This window comes from Eumetopias jubatus, unplaced genomic scaffold, assembly GCF_037043125.1.
Source record: "Eumetopias jubatus isolate StellerSeaLion01/CBP00866 unplaced genomic scaffold, mEumJub1_p1.0 scaffold_6, whole genome shotgun sequence".
Taxonomy (NCBI): domain Eukaryota; kingdom Metazoa; phylum Chordata; class Mammalia; order Carnivora; family Otariidae; genus Eumetopias; species Eumetopias jubatus.
Window position 1 is genome coordinate 94,289,721 of NW_028274812.1, and position 16,383 is coordinate 94,306,103.

Sequence of the window (16,383 nt, forward strand, 5' to 3'; positions counted from 1 at the left end):
CTCCACACTGGTTTATCCAAAGTCCTATATCTGGTCATCGCAGGCCCATCTTGTACTACCCTCTGCTGGCTCACTACACTCCAGCCACACTGGCCTTTTTTCATTCTGCAAAAATGCCATGATTCTCTCCTGCCTGAAACACACTTTCCTCTGTATTTTGTTCAGCTGGCTCCTTCATGTTAGATATAATATTGTTATTATTTATTTCTTTGGTAATTGTCTACCTCCACTACAATAAAAGCTTTATTTAAAAAAAACACTCATCTATCTTAAGTACTGTGTCCCTAGTACCCAAAACAATATGTGGGTGAACAAAAAGTTATTTAAAAAAAAATAAACCATTAACTGAAAGAACTGCCCAAAGCTTCTAAAACTGTTATGTGAGGCAAAGAAATGTATCTTTCCCTCATTCTTTTCCCTAACTGGTTATCAATTTATTGCAACTCAGCTCCTAATTCAACCTTTTTGCCTGTTCTGTAGCTGGATCCTAATATAAATTTTAATATTTCCTCAGTTTTTAAAAATCTAAATCCCCAATAATCTAACTCCTTATAAAGATCCAGTTCTCATCAAAAGATTCTAAAAATTACAATTAGAAAACCTGAAATCCAGTTAGACCTCCAGCAATTACCAGCCAACATAACCCTGGACCAATGACTTGGCCTCTTGGAGCTACATTTTCCTCGTTGTGTAATGCAGACAGTAGTCCCTGTCTATCTCAGAGGTCTGTGGTGAGGGTCCAGTGAGGTAGTGAATAGTAAACTGTATACAAGTGGAAGCTATTATTATCTATCAGCTCAATAAAACTTTACAAGGCACTTGCTAGATGCTAAATAACAAATAACAAATTTTAATTAAGACAAGAGCCCCTACTTTCAAAGAGCTTACATTTTAGCTGAGAGAAAAAACACATGAGAATAATTTCATCATAGTTTGGTATTTTCTTCAAAAGAAAAAAAGTCATGAAAGTCCAACAGAAACTAAGAACCGGCTCCAGACTGAAGGAGACTAAAAAAACATATCTAAATAACACATGTGAGATAAGAGTGAACCCTTCTGAAATAAAGGGCATGATTGAGACAACAGTGAAACTTGAATGGGGTCTGAGGATTAGATGGTACTCATGTATTGATGCTAATTTGCTTATTTTCAAAGTTGAACTATGGTTATATAGGAGAACATCTTTGTTTATAAAAATTACAACCTAAAGTACTGGGGGTAATGAGACATCAGGTTGGGAACTTATTCTCAAAAGGCTGTGGCAAAAAGCTATTGTTTTACTTGCAACTTTTTTGTAAGTATGTATTTCAAAATTGTAATACATTTTTAATTTTTTTAAAGTTACTTTGTTTTTGTTTTAAGTAGATGGAGCCCAATTCAGGACTTGAACTCACAACCCTGAGATCAAGACCTAATCTTGATCAAGAGTCAGATGCTTAACCAACTAAGCCACCGAGGTGCCCCTTTAAAGTTACTTTGGAGGGAGGGAAGAATGAGTGGGAGGGAAAAAAGAGAAAAGAATTCAAAGTTCATATGCTATATTTTTTTACCAACAGGGTACAAAACTTAAATGCAACTTGATGAAAAAACGAAAGCGTTACTAACTTAGGAACTTAAAGAGTTTGTCTTTAATCTCAGTATATTTAGAGCTTCCATCTTCTGCACAAAAAAAAAAATTTATAAAGTTTGCCAAAAACTGCACATATCCTTCTTTACACATTAAATTCTGAGAAAGATAAACTGAATAGCAAATATGCATGTGCTCAGTTTTATTGGCAAGAAAAACTTTCTTTCAGAAGCACCCAAACAATTTCTCACATTTTTCAGCCACAATTACTATATCATGTGCACAGATTAACAACTTGAAAAAGAGAAGGAAAAATACCAAAATCAGCACGGGGTGGTACCAATATGCCAGACACTTTCTGAAATGTATCATGATATTTTTGGTTTTTGTGGGACCTGGAAGGGCCACTATTAGCATTTAGTAAATGAGAGATAGGGATAACCAATGTCCTGAAAATTATACAGCTGACTCACACAAAGAAGTGCTATCCAAAATGTCAGCAGAGAAAATGGGTGAACAAAACCAGTAATAATATAACAAGGGGAATGGCCAACCAGTAGGCAAACATCAGTGTCTGCCACAGTAGTGAAAGACATTTTATAGTAGTGAAAGACACTATCTTCATCTGTAAATAGATTATGGTCCAAGGTAAGTCACACAAACAACTAAAGAAGCTATTTAAAAACATTAACTTTAGGATGCCTGGTTGGCTCAGTTGGTTAAGCGTCTGCTTTTGGCTCAGGTCATGATCCCAGGGTCCTGGGATGGAGCCCTGCACTGGGCTCCCTGCTCAGCGAGGAACCCGCTTCTCCCTCTGCCTGCCACTCCCCCTGCTAGTGTGTGCACACTCTCTCTCACCCTCTAATAAATAAAATCTTTAAAAAAATTAAAACATAAAAACATTAACTTTACTGAGGATTTTTTTTAAGTGAAAAATATAGAATTAGGGAAGGAGAAAGAATACTAACAGTTAACACCTATTATACTAGGTGTTTTCATAAACTGCCTTATTAATAAAACCAGCTAATATTTTAGTCTTCCCAAATGCTGAAATAGTTGAATTATACAAGTTTAGGTAACCCTGGACAGCCAGTAATAAAAATTATTTAATTGAGAAAATATTATAATCTTTAACTCAAAAGAAAAGGTTGGCCCATGCTTCTACTGTAATCAGTATAGCCTAAAAAGAGCCACCTCACAACTTTAAAGTTCTCTTCTGCATCAAGTACCACAAAGTTAAAAAAACTAGACTCATTTTAAAAGGCAAGAGTACTGCAAAATGTATTTTTTATTCAAGTATAGTTAACATACATATTGGTTTCAGGTGTGCAATGTAATGATTCAACAATTCTATACTTTACTCGGTGCTCATCTTGACAAGTGTACTCTTAATCCCCATCACCTATTTCACCCATCCCCTGCCAACCTCCCCTCTAGTAACCATCAATTTGTTCTCTGTATTTAAGAGTATGGTTTTTTGTTTTTTCTTTATTTCTTAAATTCCACATAAGTGAAATCATATGACATCTGTCTTTCTCTGACTTATTTCACTTAGCATTATACCCTCTAGATCCATCTATGTTGTTGCAAATGGCAAGATTTCATTCTTTATAGCTAAGTAGTACTCCTCTGTGTGTGTGTGTGCGTGCATGCACGCACACACATCTTCTTATCCATTCATCTGTTGATGGACACTTGGATTACTTCCATATTTTGGCTAATATAAATAATGCTGCAATTAACATAGGGGTGCATATATTTTTTTGAATTAGCACTTTCATATTCTTTGAGTAAATACCCAGTAGTGGAATTGCTGGGTCATATGGTAGTTCTATTTTTAATTTTTTGAGGAACCTCCATACTGTTTTCCACAGTGACTGCACCACCTTGAATTCCCACAAACAGGGCACAAGAGTTCCTTTTTCTCCACATCCTCGTCAACACTTTCTTCTTGTCTTTTTGATTTTTGCCATTCTGACATGTGTGAGGTGATATCTCACTGTCGTTTTGATTTGCAATCCCCTGATGATGAATGATGTTGGGCAACTTTTCATGTGTCTTTTGGCCATCTGTATGTCTTCTCTGGTAAAATGTCTATTCAGATCCTTTGTCCATTTTTTATCAGATTGTTTTTTTGGTGTTGAGTTGTAGTAAGTTCTTAATACCTTTGGACATTAACTCCTTATCATTTGCAAATATCTTTTCTCATTCAGTAGGCTGTCTTTTAGTTTTGTTGATGTTTCCTTTACTGTGGAAAAGCTTTTTGTTTTGATGTAGTCCCAACAATTTAATTTTGCTTTTATTTCCCTTGCCAAAGGAAACATATCTAGCAAAATGTTCCTATAGCTGATGTCCAAGAGACTAATAATGTCTATGTTTTCTTCCAGGATTGTTATGGCTTCAGGTCTCACATTTAGGTCCTTAACCCATTTTGAGTTATTATGGTGTAAGAAAGTGGTCCAGTTTCATTCTTTTGCATGTAGCTGTCCAGTTTTCCCAATACCATTTGTTGAGAGACTTTTTCCCATTGTATATTCTTACCTCCTTTATCGCAGATTAATTGATCATCAAAGCATGAGTTTATTTCTGGACTCTATTCTGTTCCATTGATCTGTTTTACATTTCTAGGCCAGGACCATACCTGTTTTGATTACTACAGCTTTACAGTCTATCTTGAAATCTGAGATTTCAGTTTTGTTCTTTTTCAAGAATGCTTTGTCTATTGGGGCTCTTTTGTGGTTCCATACAAAATTTAGGATTATTTGTTTCAGTTTCTGTGAAAAATGCTGTTGGTATTTTGATAGGGATTGCATTATATCTATAGATTGCTTTGGGCAGTATGGACATTTTAACAATATTGATTCTCCCAATCCATGAACATGGAATATCTTTCCCTTTGTTAGTGTCATCTTCAATTTCTTTCATCATTATTTTACAGTTTTCAGAGTACAGGTCTTTCACTTCCTTGGTTAAGCTCTATTTGATTTGCATGTTTCTTCAAATACCTTTTTTGGTACCTGATTCAGAACTTCAAGGTTATGTGATGTGGCTCTTTTAAGCTATACTGATTATAGCCAGAAGTATGGGCCAAACTTTCCTTTGCAGTTAAAAAGGGTAGTATTTTCTGGTATAAAAATTTTTATTACTGACTAGGGTTACTGAAATATGTATGATTCAGCTATATCAGCATTTCAGTGTAATTAGAACTGTTTTCTTAATTTCTCTTTCTGCTACTTCATCGTTAGTGTATAGAAATGCAAGATTTTGGAGTGCCTGGGTGGCTCAGTCAGTTAAGCGTCTGCCTTCAGCTCAGGTCATGATCCCAGCATCCTAGGATCAAGCCCTGCATCAGGCTCCTTGCTCAGTGGGGAGTCTGCTTCTTCCTCCCTCCCTCCCCCCACTCATGCTTGCTCTCTCTCTCTCTCCCTCTCTGAAGCAAATAAAGTATTTTTTTAAGAAAAGAAATGCAAGATTTCTATATATTAATTGTGTAATCTGTGACCTTACTGAATTCATTTGTCAGTTCTAGTCATTTTTAGCGGTCTTTCAGATTTTCTATATACAGTATCATGTCATCTGAAGATAGTGAAAGTGACTTCTTCCTTACCAACTTGGATCTCTTTTATCTCTTTTCTCTTGTAGGACTATGTGGCTAGGACTTCCAGTAAACAAAGGCAGGAGAGTGGTCATCCTTGTCTCATTCCTGATCTTAGGGAAAAACCTCTCAGTTTTTTACCACAGAGTATGATGTACTGTGGGGTTTTCATATATGGCCTTTATTATGTTGAGGTATGTTCCCTCTAAACCTATTTTGTTGAGAGTTTTTATCATGAACATTGTTCTTTGTCAAATGCTTTTTCTACATCTATTGAAACGATCATAAGGCTTTTACCTTCTTGTTGATGAGATTTATCATACTGATCAATTTGTGAATATTGAACAACCCTTGCATGCCTGGAAGAAATCCCACTTAATCATGGTGAATGATTTTTTTAATTGTTGGATTTAGTTGGCTAATATTTTGTTGAAGAGTTTTGCATCTATGTTCATCAGACACTGGCCTATAATTCTTTTTCATAGTATCTTTTGGTATTGGGGTAATGCTGACCTCAGAGAATGAATGTGGAAGCTTTCCCTCCCCCTCTATTTTTTGGAAGAGTTTGAGAAAAATATGCATTAACTCTTCTTTAAATATTTGGTAGAATTTGCCTTGAAGCCATCATCTCCTGGACTTTTGTTTTTGGAAGTTTTTTGATTACCAATTCAATTTCATTGCTAGTAATCAGTCTGCTCAAATTTTCTTTTTCTTCCTGATTCAGTTTTGTAAGTTTAAATATTTCTAGGAATTTATCCTTTTTTTTTTGGTTGTCCAATTTGCTGGCATATAATTTTTCATAATATTCTTTTATAATCCTTTATATTTTGTGGTATCAGCTATTATTTCTCCTCTTTCATTTCCAATTTTGAGTCCTCTCTCTTTTTTTTTTTTTTTTTTTGATGAGTCTGGCTAAAGGTTTATCAATTTTGTTGATCTTTCCAAAGAACCAACTCCTGATTTCATTGATCTAGTCTATTATTTCTTTAGTCTCTAGTTATTTCTACTCTAATCTTTATTTCCTTCTTTTTATTGGCTTTGAGCTTTGTTTGTTCTTCTTTTTCCAGCTCCTTTAGGTGTAAGCTTAGGTCGTTTATTTGTGATTCTCCTTGCTTCTTAAGGTAGGCCTATATTGCTATTATCCTCCCTCTTAGAACTGCTTTTGCTGCATCTCCAAAATCTTGGCATTGTATTTTCATTTGTTTCCATGTATCTTTTGATTTCCTCTTTGACTTCTTGGTTGGCTCATTCATTATTTAGCAGCATGTTATTTAAACACCATGTATTTGTGTTCTTTCCAAAGTTTTCTTGTGACGAATTTCTAGTTTCATACTGTTGTGGTCGCCAAAAGTGCATGATATGATTTCAATCTTTTGGAATCTGTTGAAACCTGTTTTGTGGCCTAAAATGTGACCTATTCTGAAGAATGTCCCATGTGCACTTGAAAAGACTGTGTATTCTGCTGTTTAGGGATGGAATGTTCTGAATATACCTGTTAGATCCATCTGGTTCAATGTGTCAATCAAAGCCACCGTTTCCTTGTTGATTTTCTGTCTGGATGACCAACTCATTGATGTTAAGTGGGGTGTTCAAGTCCCCTACCAAAACATGTATTTTTAAGATGTCACTAAAGTGTAACACTTCCAACAAATCCAGTGAAAAGCACTGATCATGTTTTCGTTTTTGTTTTTTAAAAGACTTTATTTATTTGACAGAGAGCGAGCGAGCGCACACACAAGCATGGGAAGAGCCAGGAAGTGGGAGAAGTAGACTCCCCACTGAGCAAGGAGCCCGATGTGGGACTCAATCCCAGGACCCTGGGATCGTGACCTGAGCTGAAGGCAGACACTTAACCAACCGAGCCACCCAGGCATCCCTGTTCATGTTATTTATTCAAACAGCTACCACCACTTTCACTTAGCAGTAGGTTGTTTATTATAGCACTAGCATATCACCGTTTTTACTACTTAAAATAAAGGCTTTCTTCTACATCGCCCTCTACTGATACAAAATACCAATTTAGAACAGAAACCTAGGGGTCATATACACCATAGGCAACAGTAATTGTGAAGAGATTTATATGAAATCCACCTCCAAGGAAAAAAGGCACAACCTTGAAGACATGACCCACAGAAGCCTCTCACAAAATTAATCAGCTCACTATTAGTATTACTATAAGAAAGATAAATAAGAAAACTAACCATGGGCAGTAACAAATAAAAACCTGGTGGTTCTAGAATTACCAGTTCAACAACATAAGCAATTCAAATATCGTTATAAACATTAAAGTATTTCTTAAGAAGTATAGAACAAAACTACCAAGAGTATATGATTGAAAATGTGACTACGCGGAAATAAAGTAAATACAGAAATAAAGTGAAATACTTACTGCTAAAGCCTTGGACAGTTTCGCTCTGAATTCATTCAGGACAATTGCCACAATGTCTTTAAGCGGTACATAAGCGAAGCCACCTTCCAAATAGACTTTCCTTCCTCGGAACAAATCCAGAGCATCAGCAAAAGGGATCTGAATTCATAGTGAAACAGGGAAAATAAGTCAGTACCTGTCATGAAATCCTCCTAAATCGTCATACGTACTAAGTCTAAACAAGAAATTAATTTGTCCCAGATCAAAAACAAACAAAAAACAATTTATAATCCTTAAAACTAAATTAACAAACATTAGGACGAAATGACAGTCCAAAAAATGTAATCATTTCAGAGTAGATGCTTTGAAAAATAATAATAAGCCAAGTTAGAATACGCTATTTTTATTCTTAACTCACACATTTACAAATTATAATCTTCAGTATTTTAAACTCTCAACTCAAGCCCTCTAAGCACGTTGCATTCCCCTCATATGATATATTCCACAATTTTATTCTGCATCAATTATGGGTATACAATATGTTCAGTGGTGAAAATTACTAGTAATTCTAAATTTCTTCATCTGTTTCCATTCTTTCACTAGAAAAATACATTGGAAAAGCTAATCTCAACACCAAGAAATGAAATAACTGTTCAGTTCTGCTACTGAAGTACTAACCAGTAAATATCATTTAAAAAACATAATACTCCACTTGCATTTTTTAAAATCCTGAGAACTATCCTAAAATTTTATGAAAGAATATGGTACGAGTAAACTGAAAATCAACCTCACTCTTTTTCTTTTTTAAAATGTGGTAAAAATTAGGTGATAGAAATGATCCCCAAATTGCCTAGTCACCCAAGTTTTAGAGAGGAGTTAAATTTATATGCCTAAGAGGTACCTGGGTGGCTCAGCTGGTTAAGTGTCCAGCTCTTGGTTTTGGCTCAGGTCATGATGTCATGGGTCATGGGATCAAGCTGAGTCGGGGTCCGCGCTCAGTGGGGAGTACACTTGAAGACTCTCTCCCTCTACCCCCTCCCCCCACTTATGCATGCTCTCTCTCAAATAAATAATTTTTTTTTTAAATAAGTAAACTTTATTTATTTATTTTTAAAGATTTTATTTGATTATTTGACAGAGAGAGAGAGACAGCGAGAGAGGGAACACAAGCAAGGGGAGTGGGAGAGGGAGAGGCAGGCTTCCCGCTGAGCAGACAGCCTGATGCAGGGCTGGATTCCAGGACCCTGGGATCACGACCTGAGCTGAAGGCAGACGCTTAACAACTGAGCCACCCAGGCACCCCTCAAATAAATAAATCTTAAAAAAAAAAAAAACAAATATATGCCTAAGATTCTTCTACATAACCAGTAATACCACCCAATAAACAGATCATGTTTTTTTAAACACATTTCTATGACTACAACACAGTCCTAAAGTTCATCACTTAGTTGAGAAAACAAGACAGACACACATGGAAAGTCAAACAGCTCTGCAGGGTGGTATGTGTAGGACACGGCACCAAACAACAGTTACACAGAACATATTAGGGGAGGAGGTTAGAGGGTTGATTTCTATGATCCAGGCAAGAGACAGGGATAGTTTGGAAACATGAGTTCTAGTTCAAACTCTGTGACTGACCAGACTTATGATTTCTATATATTTAATGAATGCTTCTAAATTTAAGCAGGGAAGGGGAGAGAGATGGTATAAATGACCCTTATGGGTTCTTTAGCTCTACTATTCCATGATTCTAGCTTATTAAGGTGGTCACAGTAGAAATAAAAATGTCCATGCAGAAGCAAAAAATGATGTGAAGACAGAGTAATGGGAAATGTGTGGCGTGGGAAGAATAAATATTGATTCCCATACTCTAAGTTTGGAAAGCTGACTGAATGATGGCCTAAATGGTAGAAACAGGGAAGTCAAAATAGTGGAAGCAGGATTTTAAACTACTGGCACTCACCGACAATAACCAGTACATCCTTTTCAAAGACAATTGTAGTGTTGCAGCTATCAAATTTTAAAATTAATTTCAGCTCCACCCCTTCCCCTTCTGGAATTATTCAGTCCCAAAGCTGTTCAATGGGTTCAAGCAGAGCAGATATCTATGCTGAGGAAAAGAGGGCAGCAGAGACGGCCCACTTTAAGATGCCAGAACCTGAGTAGGTTAAAGAAGGTTTTGCCAGCGGAGAGCAAATAGGCAGAAAGTGCCAGAGCCCAAATGGAATAATAAAGAGTCTAGGTGGGGAAAACAGTCCAAGCATGGCATCAGAGCCCAAGAGTGATGCAAAAGCTATCACGCAGAGCAGTGATCCAGAACAAGGTGGTAAAACCCAGTAGGTGAAGAGAGTATCCCTGCAGGGGCAGCTCAGCATGGAGTGGAGAGGCCTAAGTATTGCAAGAAGAGTATTCCTTTAAGAGAATGGCCTGCTTTGGCGGGGTCAGAGTCCAAACAAGGTTAGAAGGGTGTGTAGGCTCTGTAGGACAGACAGCCCAGCGCAGAATGTTGGCACACCCTCAGTGGGGTGAAGATGAATTCTGCACAGGAGAGGTAGAAGCTGTAGTGACCAGAGGCTATATGACTAGTTAATTAAATATGTATATAAAGCTCAATGGGATATATTTAACAAAACTTAGGGTGTATTTTAAAAAGTTTACATACCTTATAAACTGACTCCAACTCCAATTCCATCTTAGACCCACTCAAACTGGGTGATGAAGCAAGAATCTCTGGTTCTCGGACACTCTTCTCTTCATCACTTATCTAAAAGGAAATATATTTTATACTGTTTAAAAAATTAAAGTTCTTAGGGGCGCCTGGGTGGCTCAGTCCTTAAGTGTCTGCCTTCGGCTCAGGTCATGAGCCCAGGTCCTGGGATCGAGGCCCACATTGGGCTCCCAGCCTGCTTCTCCCTCTCCCACTCCCCCACTTGTGTTCCCTCTCTCACTGTGTCTGTGTCAAATAAATAAATGAAATCTTTAAAAAAAAAAAAGAAAGAAAGAAAGAAAGCCAAAATATGAAAGAAAATTTAAATTCAATATACTTTCAAATTTATACTCCGCCAATTTCTGAGGGCATATACCAAAAGAACAATAAACAAAAAAAATAAAAAGTATTACAATAGGAAAGAAATTACAATAAAAACTCAGGTTTAAACATTGATTAAAAATAGTCTATGGGAGCATAACAGTCTGATTGGGAGCATAATCCCAATTCAAGGGTTATGCTAACTTATTAAAATATGTATTTGCAGTTAAAAGTGGTTTAACTATTTCTCAATTTTCTAGCCAAACAAAACAACTTCAAATTTAAAACACCAGCTTTTCTAGGAACAACTGTAGATCTACTACCTCAGACTGATTATGTCTTTGAAAATAAAAAGACTGACCTGACTAAAAATTTCAAAATTCTACAGAGAAAAATAAAAGATCTGTAAATGAAGATAAAATATAAACCAAACACTGAGAGGAATATTTATATCATTTAACATCCAGGTTACTCTCAATAAACCCCTAGGTAGTAGGAGGACATAAGTACTAGTAACCTAAAAGCAAAACACAGACGATAATCACGTAAGTGACAACAATAAAAGTAAATTAAAATTCCACTCTTTTATAATTGTCAAGATGATCAGCCTTTATAGCTTTCCTGATCACTTTTACAGTAATCTATGTTGGTTAGGAATGGCTAGGTTATGGTTCAGTAACAAAGACCTTAAAAATCTTAGTGGCTTAACAAAAAATGGTATTTCCTGCTTTTCTGCATGTTCATGAGGGGTGGCGGGGAACAGCAATGCTTCACTACCAGTGGTTCCCACTAAACAACCAGATGGCTTAGGGAGATTCCAATCTCCTGCATGATAGGCAGAAGGAACATGAATGGCAAACTGGTTCTTCCTAAGAGTTATGCAGGTCAATTCCACCCACATTTCATTGACAAAAGCATATCACATAAGCATGCTATCTTCAGGGGAGCAGGGAAGTATAATTCTACTACTTGCCCAGAAAGAAGAGAACCCAAATTTATCAGTGAACAGTATCAATGATTACTGCAATCCATTCTTCTAGTCACCAATTTACAGATCACTCAACTTATGCTACAAAATGCATTCACTCCTATCACAAGTGAAACAATCTAAAAAGTTCTATACAGTAATGGCATTAATCTCAGAGTTCAACATACATGGGTGATGCTTGGTAGTCCCTATATTAGAAGAGGATAAAGCTTCTCTTGTTAAAGACAAAGTATCTATGCTCTCCACTTACACACACACACAACACCCTCCCCACACATACTGAATAAAAAGTGCTAGAAACGGGCAGAATAACCACGGTAAACATTCCTATTTAGAAAGGGGAAGATGGGAAACCTGGGTGGCTCAGTCAGTTAAGCGTTCCATCATTGATTCTAGCTCAGATCATGATCTCAGGGTCCTGAGATTGAACCCCACATCAGGTTCTGTGCTGAGCATGGAGCCTGCTTAAGATTCTCTCTCTCCCTCTCTCCCTCTCCCGCTGCTCCTGCCCCCTCGCAAGCATACACTCTCTCTAGAAAAAGAAAAGGGAGGGTGAAGAATGGGGAGGGGAGTAAATTAAAATAATAATGCAGTATTAGTTTATACCTATTAAAATGCAAAAATTTCAAACACTTAGAGAACACAGTGTATGCAGGGCACTTTGACAATACATATCAAAAAGCCTTAAAACCAGCAGACCCTAACAATTTCAATTCCAGCATTAGCCTGAAGTAAATAACGGGAGAAATACACATATAGGAAAAATTTCTTTTCATCACAATGTTATTTACAATAAGGAAAAAAAAAAACCAATGTCCAAAAACAGGTACATGGGTAAATAAACTTCAGTAGAACTTTATGTTTCAGTAAAGCAAGGTATTATTCAGATCACCGTCTCACAAAAATCAAAGAAATAACAATGAAAAAAAATTTTAAAGCATCTTCTTTAGGGGAACCTGGGTGGCTCAGTCAGTTAAGCATCTGCCTTCGGCTCAGGTCATGATCCCAGGGTCCTGGGATGGAGCCCCACAACGAGCTCTCTGATCAATAGAGAGCCTGCTTCTCCCTCTCCCGTTGCCCCTCCCCCTGCTCGTGCTCGCTCTCAATCTTTCTCTCAAATAAAACCTTTTAATAAGTAAATAAATAAAAGCATCTTCTTTAAAGCACAGATTAATATATAAACTCAGACTCAAATGAAAGTGGAGTATCTAACAAGAGATCCTCCTGCTCAAATGCCATCAGTGAAATCCCAAGCCTTGAACTTGTTTTAAGGTGGTCCCTGAATCAAATATCCCAGACACTTGGCAGAAGCAAACTCAAATCCTCTATGAAGAAAAGCACACTGCAGTATGCCTCAAAGGATTCCTGCAAACTCATCTTCAAATACAATGTCAAACATATTGTATTTTTTTTTAAAGATTTATTTATTTATTTATTTGACAGAGAGAGACACAGCGAGAGAGGGAACACAAGCAGGGGGAGTGGGAGAGGGAGAAGCAGGCTCCCCGCCGAGCAGGGAGCCCGATGTGGGGCTCGATCCCAGGACCCTGGGATCACGACCTGAGCCGAAGGCAGCTGCTTAACCAACTGAGCCACCCAGGCGCCCCAAACATACTGTATTTTATAACAAGGCTCACAATAAAACATCACTTCATAAGTAACAACGAGAATACGACTCTAAGTATATAGACAATAACTACATTAATATGTGTAGAGAAATAAAAGACAAATGTGATGATAGCTGGGGCTCCTGGGAAGCTCAGTTGGTTGAGCGACTGCCTTCTGCTCGGGTCATAATTTGGGGTCCTGGGATCAAGCCCCACAATCAGGCTCCCTGCTCAGCGGGGAGTCTGCTTTTCTCTCTCTCACTCTCTCTCTCTCTCTCTCCCCCTCTGCCCCTTCCCCCTGCTCGTTCTCTCTCTCAAATAAGATCTTTAAAAAAAAATGTGATGATAGCTGTATGAATGGGAAACTATAAAAAGTAATTTGTGAAAGAGAGAGAGATTCCAGAAACAGACAAAAAATTCAAGAACAGAAATTAAAAACTCAGTAGAATCATCAAGAAACACCTTATGTTGCAGTAACTGTGGACTAGGTGATTTAGACCAATCCATCTGCATCAAAGTTCTCAAGGGTTACTTAGGAACCTTAAGACTTACAGGACATCCCTGTCATTGAAAGCCTACTTTTATATTTACTAATTCTGGGAAAGTAGCTTCATGGAGACCCTGCCAAAAGTGGTAACTATGCCCTACTCTCTAGGACACTGAAGGACTTAGGTGGGTGTCAACCAGAAGTTTATCAGCCTTCATATGGATCTGCAGCTCAGTATCTAATTATCTAGTGGACGAGGGACCTCAGATTTTGGATTTACATTAAAATCATCCTGAACTGGCACTTCCTACAGGCCATGAAAGGAACAAATGAAAACCTTTCGGGAGAAACGGTTATAATCCTCCTACATCTCAATATAGTACTCCAAATAACTGCCCAAATACAATCTCCAGCACACAAAAATAGCAAAGCACACAAGGAAATAAGACCCCATGAATGAGAACCAGATAGGTAAGACCAAAAAAAAAAAGGTAAGAACTGAAAAATAAAATTGTCATTATTCACAGATTATATTAGTATCCTTAGAAACTCCAGAAAAATCCACAAATAATTAGACCTATTGACCTAATTAAATAAGATTTCTAGATACAAGGTCAAATTCAGAAAAACCATTTGGTATTTCTCAATATCAGCAGTCAAGTTCAATAATGGAATTTTTTTTAAGGCTCCCATTCACAACAAGATTAAAACTATCAAGTACCTAAAAATAAATCTAACAAAAGATGTGCAAGGCCTCCACAAAGAAACTATAAAACCTTACTGAGGGAAACTGTAGAAAACTAAAGTAACAGAGAGATATGTGCCAAAAGACCAAATACTGCCAAGGTACCAATTCTCCTCAAATTGACCTATAGATTCAATACACTCTCAAAATCAGAATAACTTCTGCATCTCTGTGTGTGCAGACATTTACAAGTTAATTCAAAAATGTATATGGACATGCAAAGGACCAAAAATAGCCAAGACAGAAGAAAAATTTTTAGAGGTGCCCCTGGGTGGCTCAGTCGGTTGTGTCCAACTCTTGATCTCAGCTCAGGTCTTGAGCTCAGGGTCATGAGTTCAAGTCCCGTGTTGAGCTCCATGCTAGGTGTGGAGCTTACTTTAAAAAAAATCACAATAATATATTAGAAAAAAAGATAACCCAATAGAAAAATAAGCAAAAAACATGAACAGTCACTTTACAAACGAGAAAATTTTAAAGGTGAATAAATATATGAAAAGATGCTCAACCTCCTTAGTCATCAGGTAAGTGCAACTTAAAACTATAGTGGGAAAACTCTGTAACGTAACACTACACAACCATTAGAATGCTAACATATAAAAAATAGGGGAAAAAATGTTGGTGAAGGTGTGGAGGAATTGGAACTCTCATATATTGTTGGTAGAAATATAAATGGTCCAGCCACTTTGGGAAAATTTCCAGCACTTTCTTATCAAACTAAGGATATCTGCCCCTGTAACTCAAAAATCCCACTCCTAGGTATTTACTCCAAGTAAAATGAAAATACATGACCACAAAAAAGACTTATTTGGTCCCATTTATATAAAGTTCTAGAACAGGCCAAAACTTCATGTGGTAGAAAAAGATTTGAATAGTGGTTGCCTTTTGGAGAGCAGGAACAGAGATTTTCTGGAGCATGAGGAAACTCTCAGGGTTGATAGTAAGGTTCTGTATCTTGGTAAGTTTGAGTTGCACACATTTATGCATTTGTCAGAACTCATGAATGGTATACTTAAGAGTTGTGCATTTCATTGTATGTAAGCATTACCTTAAATAAAAAGAGAACTGTTAACAAACATTGAACTCTAGCTTGCTTTCTTGGCGATAGCACTCTTGCAAACATAGTGAACATTCCTAAAACCAGCTGGACCTTCTGCAAGAAGTGTGGTAAGCACCAACCCCAAAAAGTTACATAGCAAAGATTCTTTTTATGCCCAGGGAAAGCAGGGTTATTATAGGAAGCAGGGTGGCTAGGGTGGGCAGACTAAGCTGACTCTCCGGGAAAAACTACAAAGATTGTGCTGAGGCTTGAATGTGTTGAGCCTAACCGCGTATCTAAGAGAATGCCATTAAAAGATGCAAGCATTCTGAACTGGGAGGAGATAAGAAGAGAAAGGGCCAAGTGATCCAGTTCTAAGCTCCATTCTTTGTTATATTATGAAGACAATAAAAGTTTCAGGTTATATTCAAACAAACAAACAAGCACTGAACTCTAGTTAAGGACATGCAGGCTGTAGTTATCTGGTGGGAACTGTACCGATTTCTGTAACTCTGAAAGAGACTTACTCTGAAACGGATAGATACAGGAATGGAAAGTAAGTGATAAAACAAGGATAGTAAAATGCAAATTGTAGAATCTAGATAGTGAGTACATACAGATATTTACTGTCAAGATTCTTTCAACTTTTCTGTATGTTTGAAATTTTTCACATTACAATTTTGGGGGCAAAATAACATAATGAAGTTACTATTATACACTCACCAGAACTAAAATTAAGTTGAACAACAGAGATGAAAGTGTAGAGCAATGGGACTCTCATCACCTACTGACAGGAGTACAAATTTATACAAACATTTTAGAAAATCTGGCATTACCTCATAAGTTGAAGGTAAACATATCCCACAACCTGGCAATTTTTCTCCTTAAGTATATACACTAGAGCAGAGATAAACAAACTATTCTGAGAAAAAGCCCAACCGTTAAAATTTTAGGCTTTGCAA

General features: G+C 37.1%; 1 protein-coding gene across 3 annotated transcripts in view; it reads right to left on the bottom strand.

Moving 5' to 3' along the window:
* PRIM2 (DNA primase subunit 2) overlaps nucleotides 1–16,383 on the bottom strand; it is a 318,527-nt gene that overhangs the window by 228,826 nt on the left and 73,318 nt on the right. For all 3 annotated transcript variants that reach the window (XM_028097748.2, XM_088023933.1, XM_028097745.2), the window contains exons 6-7: nucleotides 10,193–10,294; nucleotides 7,552–7,689 (exon numbers count right to left, since the gene is read on the bottom strand). In XM_028097748.2, coding sequence (XP_027953549.1) covers nucleotides 7,552–7,689; nucleotides 10,193–10,294 — 240 coding nt within the window. The remainder of the gene's footprint in view (nucleotides 1–7,551; nucleotides 7,690–10,192; nucleotides 10,295–16,383) is intronic.